The sequence below is a fragment of the Amyelois transitella genome, chromosome 29, assembly GCF_032362555.1.
Source record: "Amyelois transitella isolate CPQ chromosome 29, ilAmyTran1.1, whole genome shotgun sequence".
Lineage (NCBI taxonomy): Eukaryota > Metazoa > Arthropoda > Insecta > Lepidoptera > Pyralidae > Amyelois > Amyelois transitella.
This window is the reverse complement of record NC_083532.1, coordinates 267,715-280,729: the sequence shown is the minus strand read 5'-3', so window position 1 is coordinate 280,729 and position 13,015 is coordinate 267,715. Positions and strand designations below refer to the sequence as shown.

Below are 13,015 nucleotides of genomic sequence, written 5' to 3'. Positions count from 1 at the left end.
CGCTAAAAGTCACAACAGCCAATCATGCGACACCATCAGCCAAAACAGCAGTCCAAATCGCGGAAGCAAAGTTTGTCGGAGCCGCGTATGCATAACATATCAACCTGGCGGAAGATCTTCCCTTTGGTGGCGGTCGAGCCCGAATCATCGCTCCCGCTACAAAATGAATGAATGAATGAAGGACAAATTAATGAAAATAAATTATGGCATAATTTTATTCGTAACTTAATTATTAAAAAAATATTTTACATATTGCCGTTTTATCTGCTAGACCCTATAAATATAAACAAAATTATAAACCAACTATACAAATAAAAGAACAGAATATAATAAGAATAATGTTTAGTATATCTTGACCAAAAATGAAACAACCACAGAACAATATTTACCATTAGACATGTCTAGATCTCAAATCTATGTTTATGAGATCCAACTAATGGCTCGTGGCTCTGTCTAACCCGTAAGGAATAGACGTGAAGAGTGTATCCTAATATATTATGCGACAATTTTTAAATGAATTATCTATTTCCTTTATTGTTTGCCGTTTTACTGGAAGAGATCCCTTCACTGGATAACTCCGTCATTGCAAGTGATTTATTACTTTTATAAATACGTACTATTTCTTGTAACTGTGTAAATTTCTGTGCAAGAAAGATATTACAAATAAATATATACAATTATACATATATGGAACAATTTACACAGATTATGCTAGCCTTAGTGTAAGTTCGAGACTTACATTATGTCGTCATTAGTACAAGTGTCTTTATATAAAATTTAACACATTAAAAAAATACTGCACTTTACAACTGAACATTCACTCGTGAAACATACATACATATATACAGACAACTCCATCTCTTTCCCTTGTATGTCGTAAACTTTTCTTGTAGGGGATGGGCTTGCAACCTGACACTATTTGAATCTCAATTTTAACGTGGCTGTCTACCAAGGGATAATTCAATCATTGTTTTCTTGCTTTATCACTCTCTTCTTCCCGCGCTTGGCCGGAATCATGATCTTACTCTTCCACTCTTCCATTCCCAAACTGTTCTCAACCCGTATTATCTGTCCTGTCTCCGAATTGATAGGAAAAACTCCCTCCGGAGTGATTTTCTTCTTCGATGTGTCCGTATTGTGTCTACGTTTCATATGCTTATTGTAATTGGACCAATTCGTGAATTCCATACCGCACTGCTGGCAAGAATAAGGCTTCGCACCCGTATGTTGCCGTTCATGATTCTTCAAAATCTGCTTGTAACGGAACGCCTTATTGCAATACTGGCATATGTGAGGCATCGAGTTTGTGTGCACAATTTTGTGGGCATTCAACTGATATTGCAATCTGAAGCAACGTCCACATTGTTCACACGAGAACGGCTTAACACCGGAATGCATTTCAACGTGTCTCCGCAACATGTTCGGATAGAGAAACGACTTGTTGCATATCCTGCAAACATGCGGTCTGATCTTGTCGTGAGACATTATATGAGAGGTTAGAGTACCTTTGTTATAAAACATTTTGCCGCAACGTTCGCACGTGTAATTCCTTTTCCTGTCAATCTTGTGAAGTTTCATGTGATCTCTCAGGCTGTTGGGGTTTTTGTAGACCTTTTTGCATAGCGAACACGTCAGGTCTTCGACTGTGATTGGTGTTCCAGGCTTTCTTCGTGGTTTTCGCTTAGTTTTCACAGCTCCGTACTCCTGGAGGTGTAGTTTCAGTTCTTCCTCGTTCTGGACTATTTCTCCGCATAGAGGGCAAGGCAGTTGGGACTTCAAGAAGTGTAGCTTCAAGTGGGTACCAGATGATTCAGTTTTGTCGATTATTTCGTTGCAATAGTAACAGTAATTTCTGGAATATATTGAATAATGTTTAAGAATAGTTGCCAAGAGCTTAGGTATATCTTAAAAAAAGAATAAGAGCGCTCCATCTCTTTTCAATGGATGTCGTAAAAGGCGACAAAGGGATAGGCAAAAACTTGGCATTCTTCTTTTAGACCATGGGCTAATAACCCATATTTTTTTTTTTAAATCTCAACTATTGTCAAGCTAAACGGCTGAATGTGGCCTATCAGTCTTTTCAAGACTGTCGGCTCTGTCTACCTAGCAAGGGATATAGACGTGACTATACATATGTCATTTAATGATGTCAGCACAAGATCTAAACATTTATTCACATAATATTGTGGTATCCCTTGCAGGGAAGACAGAGCTGGCATAATTCCCTTTAATATTTTAAAGACTGCTGGCCCTGTCTATGCTGTACGGGATGAGGACGTGATTGAATGTTGGTAGTTAAAGAAAACTATATTTTTATTACCTCAAACTTTTCCAATGTTTTCTAACATGCTTAACGAAGGAAGTAAATTTATCTTTTCTTGCAACCTTACAGTCGATACACAGGAACGTAGCACACTTGCCGTGTACTGCCTTCGCGTGCAACCTCAACGTGTCCAGATCTAAAAATTCAATGTTACATAAGGCACACAGCCATGGATAATCTTTCCAAGTCTTTATGACACTTTTGTCCAAATCTGGTAAGTCCTTCGCATAAATCTCAACATTTGAGTTCATCGGTATATTGCATATTGCCGCTTCTATTATATCTTGGACATCTAACGTCTGCTCGCAATTATTAGTGACATTTTCGTTTAATATATCTGATAAATTAGGCTGTTCCGGGTATTCTTCTTTAGGTTCATTTTTTACTTCAATTACAGTTTCTAATGCTGTCGAGGCACTTTTTATTAACTTTGGACTGATTTTCTCTTGTTTAACTTCAATATTAAGGTCTTCTGCGGGTTCCTGGGATAGGAAATCGTCGAAAACCATGCGATCATCATCTGATAAGTCATCGTATTTCGCAGCATTTTTATTCAAAAATAATACTGCTAATGTATTCTGAGCTCTCTTCGCCTTGTCGAGGAAGTCGTAAGCTTTATTTAGAGAGTCGTAGCAAATGAAACAGACTGTTTTAGGCAAAATATTGTCGCAGTTTATTTCGACGTAATGTGCATTCAAGAACGTCAACTTTAATAAGATTTCTTGGTGTTTTAAACAGTCTTCACGCAAATTAAGCAGCTTCTCTGGGCTCTTGGGTTCTGCACAAAGGCGACAGTAAGTATTTACTAACTTTTCCATTATTAATCCATTTAAATTAGATATTTTCTCATTCGTTATTAAATAAACATACAACAAAGTTTGACACAAATATTGACAACGGCTTGTTGAGTGACAGCACCTGATTTTAATATTTTCTGTAAGTTGGCATATCTATTGCCAGAATAGAAAATGTAGTAGAAACTAAGTTTGGTAGAAAAAAGTTCACATTGAATGTCCAGCTTTATCAAAAAAACTTAATTTCCTTATGGGCTGCTCACTACTACACTATTGTTTTTTGTTTTTAGTCTATGGCTACTGTCAACTAACTAATGTCAACAAATGGTTTTTTGAAGGAAAAGGAACCAAGAAAGGGTCTTTTTGTGATCGTGAAATAAAATAATCTTTTAATAAGAACCCGATTTCCTGTGAATTTCCACAATGAGTAAATCAGAGCCTGGCTTTTGCCGACTATGCGCTGAACTAAAAACACACTCAAAACTGATAAATCTGAGCGTGGACGACGAAAAACGACGTGACGTTTTAGACCAACTTGCAAAAGTCAACATTTCGATGGATCTCACTGAGGAATTACTGCCGAAAACAGTTTGTTTTGTGTGTATCAATGCTTTACAGAAGGCTTTCGAGTTTGTTTCCGGTGTGGAGCAGGCGCAAACAGTGTTACACGACATAGTTTTAGTTCAACATATTAAAAAGGAATCTACTTCTTCGGACACAGAAAATTTCGATTACGACGCTTCAGAAGATATTAAGTGCGATGAAACTATTATCAAAACCGAACCAGAGAAGATGCGAATAGATTTTAAAAACGAATCCGTAGAAAATAAAGATTTATTACCGAAAGCAACGAAGAAACGGTTAAAACGGAAGCATAAAGATTGTTCTCGCACAAGTTTAGATAACCTGCCTTTAGCTCAATTAAAACTGACCTGGGAAGATTACAGCTGGACCTGTTCGTATTGCGAAACTCAGTTCCAAACCATTGAAGAGCTGAAAATGCACTCGATACAATATCATAACAGTTGTAATGCATATCGATGTACGGATTGTAATATCAGAAAGTTACGGCTAGACAGTTTCCTAGTGCATGTTCAAAGACATCGAAAATTCCTTAAACTGTCATGTTATAAGTGCTTTTTGAAATTTACATCGCCACATCAAGTTAATTTGCACAAAACCACTCATATAACATCTGAATATTGGTGCAAAGGATGCAATAGTTTATTTGAGAGTTCAGACCAAATGTCCGAGCATATAAACTCGTTTTACAAGGATCACAAAACTAGAGGAGTTCCTTCTTTGCCGCTGAATGATAATCTAACCTGCATATTATGTAAAAAGACATTCAAACACAAGGGCAGCCTAAGCACACATCTATTAATTCACACGGAAAGAAAACGGGATCACACTTGCGAGAAATGCGGTAAATGTTTCCTAAATAAACAGAATCTGGCCGGCCATATGATTTTACACGAGGACACAAGGCCGCATCAGTGCGAAATATGTAAAGCAAGCTTCAAAACTGCGAGCCAGTTACGTAACCATGTCGGAGTACATGATAGTCATAAACCGTTTGCTTGTGATCAATGTGGGCGATGTTTCCGCCTGCAGAAGCAGCTATCGTCGCACCAGATCATCCACACAGACCTACTGCCTTATGTTTGTTCGTACTGCAATAAAGGTTTCCGTTTCAAAACTATTTTAAACCAACATATTCGGCAACACACTGGTGTAAAACCTTATTCGTGCGAGTTATGTCAACGAGACTTCACAAATTGGCCAAATTACAACAAACACATGAAAAGACGCCATGGAATGGACATGGCTAAGAAAAAGCATACTCCTGAAGGGGTATATCCAATAAATCCGACGACAGGCGAGATAATAATTTATCCGGAAACTGACAGTACTTTGGAATGGAAGAAAAAAATGATGACGCAGAGAAGGCCTGGTAGACCCAAGGCGAATATCAAATTAGAAGAAAATATCAATTCTGATATAGTGAATAAACAAGAGGTTGTTGAAGGACAAAGCATCAGTTAATTGAAAAGAATTAATTTAGGATTGTAAGATTTAAATTAATGTAAAAATAAGTAGGGTTGGAAACTCAGGTCGTTAAAATCTTGAACTTGACTAGTAAATCAGGGTAAAAAAGGAAAATACACCTACTTAAAATTATTTAAGACTCAGTGACCAATGTTTAAAATGAAATGCAAAAATTAATTATTATGTGGGCTTAATTGCAATATCCATGCAACCCACATTATAATTTTAATGTCTTGTCTGTTTTCATATTTCTATTTGTAGCACAAATCATACTTTATGTATGCAGCTTTATTTACTGGCAGAAATTATTGTCATACTTTGTTTTTTGTATGACTAAGGAACCTATTTTATCTCATTTAATATGTTCCTTTCAACTTTCTATTGCAATTCAGGTTTTTGGCAATATTTTACAATTTTTTTGTTACATAAATCCCAAGGATATATAGTTGTTTTTTGGATATAGTATGTATTATATTATATTTAATGTTGATGTTTATTGTTTAATATTATATCTGTTGTAAAATATTTTTAATGTAAGTTTGTTGTTGTAATTGGCAGCTTAAACTTAAAAATGTATAATAAATGAGACTGGAAACATTTATTGTATACTGTATGTTTTTTATTAAGGGGCAAAGACACTTCTACTTTTAGTGTAATGCAGTCTTGTATTTTTTAATTTATTATGTTTCCTTGCTAGTATTAGGCCCAAATTATGTTTTTTGATTGTCCAACTATTGGACAAGAAAATTTATATCTATTAAAAACATCACATTACAAAGTCAACAGCTAACATGGTTAGAAATAAAATAAATGTGAATACTTAAACTTAATATACTTTTTATTTACAAACTATCAAAGCCAAACATCTGGGTGACACACTTTGATTGAATATCTTTTTGAATCTACAATTTTTTATCCCAATATCTTGCAGATACTTCAATCTGTCGTACAAAATAAAGTTTTCAACGATAACTTGCAAATAATTTTGCAGCATCACAAATATGGCGGCTTTTTTAAATGTCGAGTTTCGACAGGTTTCCCGCCAAATTGCTCTAAGTTCTTCCAACTCGAAGTTAACTATATTTTCATCGTTTTGTATGGATATTAAAGAGAAACCAGTGGTGATCGCGTCTTGTATGTAAGATTCAAAATTGTGGTCCGTGTTTTTAACATTGACAGCTTTTCTTTTGTTTCTTCTCAATTTGCAATTATCTGAAATTAAGAACACATTGTTATTGTATCATACTCATGTCCTGATTTAAGATATAACGTTCTAGTTAAAATGAGCTCATATAACAAATATTTACAGTCAAGAAAAAAACAGATAAGTTGGGTAGCAGTTTCTCCTGAACACGATCAACCATGACCGATATTGATTCCTATAGCCTCGGTAGGTAGTAGTCTGCCATTGCTATGAACTGTAAGAAACATATTCAAATGAGGCTCCAGCTAGGATATGCCTCACCCGTGTGGCGTTTACCTTCAGGCTGTGGAGCACTTCCATCTTGTCCACCTACATACTGAAGGATCCTAGGATCGCAAATATCTACCAGAATCGACAATGAACTTACGATTATTTGCATAAAGTTGCAACACAGCTCTCACAAGCAAATTGAAAACCATGTCTTCCAAGCTCCCATTCAAATCTTGAGGATGAGCGCCTAATCTCAAAAACGGAATTCCGAAGTAACCATAACAATTTCTTTCTTCCACAATCTTTTTCAAACTCCGACTCAGCGGGAAGTTTTTAAATCTACCGTTTTCTTTCGACATCAAATGATAGCAACACGGTATCAAAACCATAGATTTCGCGGCGGCCATTTTTGAAAATAAATTTATGGCGGTAACAGTTAAATCCGCGCAAGCATGGAGGCCAGTTATGCAGACTTTATTTGCTTCCGGAAACTTTTCTACCAAAGATTCCTGTATTTTTGTATGTGAATCTTCGTTTATCGTATGTTTTAAATATTTTACACGATCCGCTGAGTCCATATGGTATTTCTTTTGCCTTTTCTTTGCCCCGATGTAATGGTTACTATTGCTTTCTATTCCAAGAACTTTGTAATTCGTTTTCTGGTGAAGAAACTGGTCTAAGTATCCCTGAAATAGATATTGGTAACGTCAACTTAATAAGCTGGTTTTCCTTGTGTTTTGCGTCCAAGCCTGAAATCTGGTGTTCTTCCCAATTGAACTATTGAATTCCCAAGAGAACTTGTGTAAATTATGAGAATTAGGTCTGGGAAGGAAAAAAATGCCAGACCCAGAGGAATTTGGGGGCACCAGGCTAGGACAGGACTTACTATTCATCTTAGAATACTTTTCGTGTACCACACTCTTAAACCACACGTGAAAAAGACAAGAAAAAATAAGGGTAGGTGCAAAAAGTGAGTAGAATAGGTACCTAACCTATAATACTAACCAGCCCGGCTCCAAAATCAACGATTGTATCGCATTCGTTTGCTGTACAAACATCAATTATTTCTTTCGTCAAATATGTTATTTCATGTCTCTTTTTGTCGCTTACCGGCACGTCTGCGACTTCTTCGCAACTACCCTCAAATTCTCCATAATTTACCATCAATTTGGAGGATTTATCAAAGAATGTCTTCAAAAATTCATCTTGGTCTTCTGTTATTTTGTAGTTTTCGTTGAACACATTTTTTTCTTCAAGATTATCTATATTTATTTTATCTAAAGACCCATTTATCAGTACATCTGTGTTAGGAGAGTTATATAGAAATTGATAAGTTTCGAAAAATGATATGGATTCTTCAAAGTATTCTTCGCATGTCTTGTTAGGAGGTAGAGACATTGGGCAAGTTCTGTAAAAAGAAAATCATTCCCAGTTTAATAAAACAATGCCTTGTACATGCATACATATAGCCACGTCTATATCCCTTGAACGGGAAACAAAGCCAACAGTCTTGAAAAGACTGAAAGGCCACGGCTTAATGATGGAATTGCGATTCAAATAGTGAAAGACTTCTCTTCTGAAAGCCCATCGTCTAAATGAAGAATCTCAATTTGTCTTGTAATGTTCTTGTTAACATAACAAATACTCCTTCATTCAGGCATTTCCTCATTATCGAGTTAAGTGGCCATCTCACTGTTTGGCAGACAGCCTGTTTGGCGCATTGATATAGTGTTCCTGCCTCTAAATCGTAAGAAAGTTGAAATTAATTTTCTGAATAAAACAAATGGTGAGATATAAGTTTTCTTTATTAACATACTAGACTTTCTACATCAAATAAATAAGTATTGCCAAGAGCATTTTAATGAGGCTTCGCCCCACGCTACCACGAAGCTAGAGCCATTCTACCTAGAACCATTTATACTGGCATAGGCAGGCGGGTAAAAATTATACGCATGTTTGTGTTGTAAGTCCCCTTTCTGAATTTTGGAATAGAACCAACTCAAACTTGTGCTTATTATGACAAAATTGTGCTTTTGTCTTTAGTTTTCATTAGCTCCGCTTTTGGCGATTTTACAGCGATTAATTTTACAAGCAATATGAAGCCTCTGCCTACCTTTCCGAGAAAGAGCTATGACCTACTTTTGAAGAAAGCTACTGCTTTGCAAAAGGTTATTTATTCAACGAATATAATTAAAGTTTCACTTTAGTGAATTAACATATTCTATACTTGCTCGTGATCATATCTCGATAACTCTTTTGATAAAAATTTTTATATTCTAAGCGCACGACCGCCTTTTTTCTCGTCTAATAAATGTACCACAAACTCTCAGTATTGCAACAGATCAATTTCTTATTAACTCGGATATCTTCACAGATATTCCCTTATTTATTTATTTTTCTTCATTTGAGACAAAATTAACTATTCTGATGTTACATTATCTTTCGCACTACCCGCGTTTTAAAATTAAATGCTCCGTCTAAAAAGTTAAATTTTGTATCACAGTTGTCTATTGCTGAGGGCCACTGATTCTGCTCCAAACTTCATCTCCTTTCTTCAAGACGTTAATATCAATGTCCCCAATAACGCACTTCCCCGACCATTTATCTGGGCGTAAATATTTTACACAGACTTCAACTAAATCATCCTTTTTAACAGCTAATACTCTTTCACGCTGAGTCTTCCAAATATCATACGAGAGTCCGTTTAAAAATAGATCAATTCCTTTCATGTATTCTGCTACCGGTTGGTCCATTTGCTGCAAAATGGATAATTTCGATTCGAATAGGTTTTGGTCGTCGATGATTTTGGTGTTATTAGCTAGCCAATTGGACGCGTTATCGTAAATGTCTAAAGTTAATCGCGTATTTGGATCTCTATATGAATAAAAGTTGAAATTCCCGTCGATAGACAGCGACGCCCCTCCACCGTACGCCCCATTTTGTTCCCGAACTATAGGATGAAGATATTTGGAAGTTAATAGACGTGAAAGTACCCTCAACTTAGCGAAATCTGGATCAGTATAAGATACTGTTGGTACAACTTTAGCGCAGAAATTTACTGGTATATTCATTGCGATCTGCAAGCCGCGATTCTCTTTTGGCATAGGTTTACAATCTGTCCAATTAATACGATTCAAATCGTTCCCTTCGTCTTCGCATAGATCCTTGCAAAACGCGTCGACCTCTTTTTCTATATCCTTATTTGTATTACAATAGTGGAATGCAGCACGTAAATTAGAACCTTTGAGAACTTCTTCAGCTATTTCATCTATAGTACTTTGGATTTCAGATATGTTATTCTTTTGTATTGACTGCATTTTAATCACGTGATGGATACCAAGGAGGTTTTCTCTGCATTCGTCTACAGCAGACACAAGCGACCTAGCAGCTTGCATCGCGTACGTGTGACCGCTATCAACAACACCATTTGATAGTGACGAGCAATAGTTCGTTAAAAGCATCGACATTCTTTCGGTGTTTTGGAAATTAGGCTTATCGAAGATCTGACGCCAGATATCCAACATTTTCGGGAGATTTTCGTCGAGACAATGACTGTCAATGACTATTCCCTGTTCGTAAGCGTCTTTCTCGTCAATATGCTGGGTGACGTGAGTAAGAACGGCCAATCCCGACGTAGTTTTACTGACGTATTTATCGAAATCTCTATAGTTGTACTTCTTCGTATCGAATTTGCCTAAAATGTAGTTGAAAAATGGTAGCAAAGGTCTTTGAGTTTCATTAAGGCTTTCTGTGCCTAATACTCCTTTGAAATATGTGACACCATTTGTATTAGATTCGCACATTTGTAATGGAATAGTGCCCGATACTGTGTGTTTCAGAGGCGGCGCAGTTTTAGTAAGAGCAATCTCTTCTAATTTTAGACATGGCAGTACATCTAAATTCTCTTCTTTCTTTTGTGCTTTAGACAGCTCTATTCCTTCTTTATATATCCTTTCTCTATCTTCTTCAGTTAAAGCTTTAGTCTTAGACTTTAGAAGCTTTGCTTCAGCATCAGTGAAAATATCATCGAATTTGGGATCAGGCGTCATTGTCATTGTAAGTTTGTGATTATTTAAAATAAAATGTTTTTCTATGGCGTCTTTAACATAAGCTGGGTTCATCAAGTCCTGTTTTAGCCTAGTGAGCAGATCATTTACTTTTAGAGCGCCCAATATTGGCCCGTTGTGGTTCCAAAGGGACATTAAATTGAAAAGTACATTCAATCCGAATTTTGGCGATTGGTGTTTGATGGAAAGCTCAAATCCATGAAGCACACTTTCAATATGATCTTTCTCGAAGCCCTTTTCGAATATCTCCTCAATCGTTTTACCAAAAATGTTTTCTACCATCTCAAATTTGTTAGTCTCAACATCTTTTAGTCCCACCACAAACAATGTATCTCTAATTTGATTATCATAACCAGTTAGCCCATTGTATCCTCCTGAAATGTTTTTCTCTATCAGGCTTTTATAAAAAGCTGAATTTGGGCCTAGGATCATAAGTTCAGCTAATGCTGAAAGCATGAATGTCTCATAGATGTCTGTTAAATCAGACATGACAAGACCTATAGCTATTTGGTTCTGTTTTTCTATTGGGCCACCAAACTGGTCAACCCTGCAAGAAATTTCTGCCTTTTTTGGCATCTTCCATCTCTCTTGTTTTGCTACTATAGTGTTTTTGGGATCTAAATAAGTGTATTTGCTTAAATATGCCTCATTTACAAATTTTAGATTAGCTTCTAGAGGGAAGTTACCGTATGAATAGATTCTAGCGTTACTGGGGTGGTAGTGCGTAGCATGGAATTTCTTTAAATGCTCATGTGTCAATTCTGGAATGTGCAATGGGTCACCTCCTGAGACGTAGCCATAAGTGCCTTTTGGTAAGATAGTGTTAATAAACTTTTGTCCAAACAGGGAATTTGTTTCAGAAAATGCTCCTTTCATTTCATTGTACACTACTCCCTTAAACATTAGATCAGACTTCTTATCCTCTAATTTTGTATGCTCCAGTCTCCAGCCTTCTTGAAGAAAGTCCATTCTAGACAAGTTTGGTTTGAAAACAGCATCCAAATAAACTTTTTGCAGATTCCTATAATCCACTTCATTCTGAGACGAAAACGGGTAGAACGTATAATCTGGGCCCGTCAAAGCGTTCATAAAAGTTGCTAAAGACCGATTCAGCATTTTGAAAAACGGATCACGGACAGGATATTTCTCTGAACCGCACAACACTGTATGTTCCAGGATATGTGGAGTTCCCATGGAGTCCAAGGGGGTGGTCCGGAAGCCTACAGAAAATACGTTATTAGCATCTTCTCTTTCTAAATGCAAGTATTCTGTTTTAGTTTTCTCATGAGTTAAGAAGTACGCTGTCATGTTGTATTCTTTAATAAACTCGACTTCAGAACAGAGGAAGCCATGGAGCACTTTTCCTTGTTGAACGGGCCTGGAGACTGCTTCTTTCTTTTTTAAAATCCCATTGCTATATGGACTAGCATTTTGGGACGAGAACCGTGTCCGGAAGTGTTTCCATCCGTGTTTGGGGAATCTTGCGTACATTTTTCAGCTTTTATTGCCACACTTATCCTGCAAGGACACATAGCACTCACTGTTTTAATAATTCTCACTAGTGTATCCCAAATTCAACTAATGAAATGATTTTAAAGTCAAAATCAAGGTCCATTTATTATTCTATGGGAAATTTAAGTAATTATAAAGCAAGGAATAATTTAAAATTTTATGCTAATTCCTTCGATGGGAACTAATTAGAATAAGTTGCAATTTATACAAAAGGTCCAAGAAGTAGGTAGTTCAAAGATTTTTTTGGAGAGCAAGAAAAGATTTGGTCGCCAAAAAATAGGGTTGAAATTTTATGATAAATCTAAGTTTAGTAATTAATCATAAATTAAGTTTTCCAACTGTTATACCAAAATGTATTTTGTTTAACAGAATAAATTAGTATAAATTTTTCTATGGTTCACCTACGGAAACAAATGACAAATATGATGCAATTTTTATTACTTACTTGGATAAAAATTGAATCTAAATTCCTTAAAATATTTGATATTCAACCACTTCAAGCGTTTACTATTTCGATTGTCGATCTGTTAGTTTTCCGGCATATTTTTATAAAAGTTCAATTAAAATAACCTCGCAGATGTTTATGGGCTCACGACACGGGAAAATTGACACATAATTTTTGACATTGACAGTATCGTTCGGTACGCTAGCAAAGTTGCCAGAATAAATAAATGGAATTACTGAAAAAAATGGCAGTATTTTTACTCTTAGTGCGTGGCTATGACCATGTAATACGAAAAATCCCGCGGGAATTTTGGGGCATCCTTGATCCTTTGATAAAGCCGCAAAATCACTTAGCACCAGCTAACTCTACATATATATCTACTAAATATACCAAACACAATTTCTGAAAGAT

At 36.1% G+C, this 13,015-nt stretch overlaps 3 protein-coding genes across 3 annotated transcripts; 1 reads left to right on the top strand and 2 right to left on the bottom strand.

The window, feature by feature from the left end:
- Nucleotides 1-225: 225 nt before the first annotated feature.
- On the bottom strand, nt 226-3,215 carry LOC106139805 (gastrula zinc finger protein XlCGF26.1-like). Its single transcript, XM_013341304.2, has 2 exons — nt 2,321-3,215; nt 226-1,852 (listed from the first exon to the last, which is right to left on the bottom strand). The coding sequence occupies exons 1-2, from the start codon at nt 3,139-3,141 to the stop codon at nt 961-963; spliced, it is 1,713 nt and encodes a 570-aa protein (XP_013196758.2). The 5' UTR covers nt 3,142-3,215; the 3' UTR covers nt 226-960.
- A 210-nt stretch (nt 3,216-3,425) lies between these two features.
- On the top strand, nt 3,426-6,183 carry LOC106139810 (zinc finger protein 253). The gene has a single exon (XM_013341309.2). The coding sequence runs from the start codon at nt 3,541-3,543 to the stop codon at nt 5,161-5,163; it is 1,623 nt and encodes a 540-aa protein (XP_013196763.2). The 5' UTR covers nt 3,426-3,540; the 3' UTR covers nt 5,164-6,183.
- A 2,184-nt stretch (nt 6,184-8,367) lies between these two features.
- On the bottom strand, nt 8,368-12,770 carry LOC106139308 (presequence protease, mitochondrial). The gene is made up of 2 exons (XM_060952650.1): nt 12,605-12,770; nt 8,368-12,165 (listed from the first exon to the last, which is right to left on the bottom strand). Exon 2 carries the CDS (start codon nt 12,136-12,138, stop codon nt 9,088-9,090), a length of 3,051 nt encoding a protein of 1,016 aa, XP_060808633.1. The 5' UTR covers nt 12,139-12,165; nt 12,605-12,770; the 3' UTR covers nt 8,368-9,087.
- Between the last annotated feature and the right edge of the window lie 245 nt (nt 12,771-13,015).

Bases quoted from the DNA above. Each gene is read 5' to 3' on its own strand.
- LOC106139805 (XM_013341304.2), bottom strand. From the start codon at position 3,141: ATGGAAAAGTTAGTAAATACTTACTGTCGCCTTTGTGCAGAACCCAAG. The intron at 1,853-2,320 runs GTAATAAAAATA...AATATATTCCAG, and splicing joins AAACATTGGAAAAGTTTGAG to AAATTACTGTTACTATTGCA.
- LOC106139810 (XM_013341309.2), top strand. From the start codon at position 3,541: ATGAGTAAATCAGAGCCTGGCTTTTGCCGACTATGCGCTGAACTAAAA.
- LOC106139308 (XM_060952650.1), bottom strand. From the start codon at position 12,138: ATGTACGCAAGATTCCCCAAACACGGATGGAAACACTTCCGGACACGG.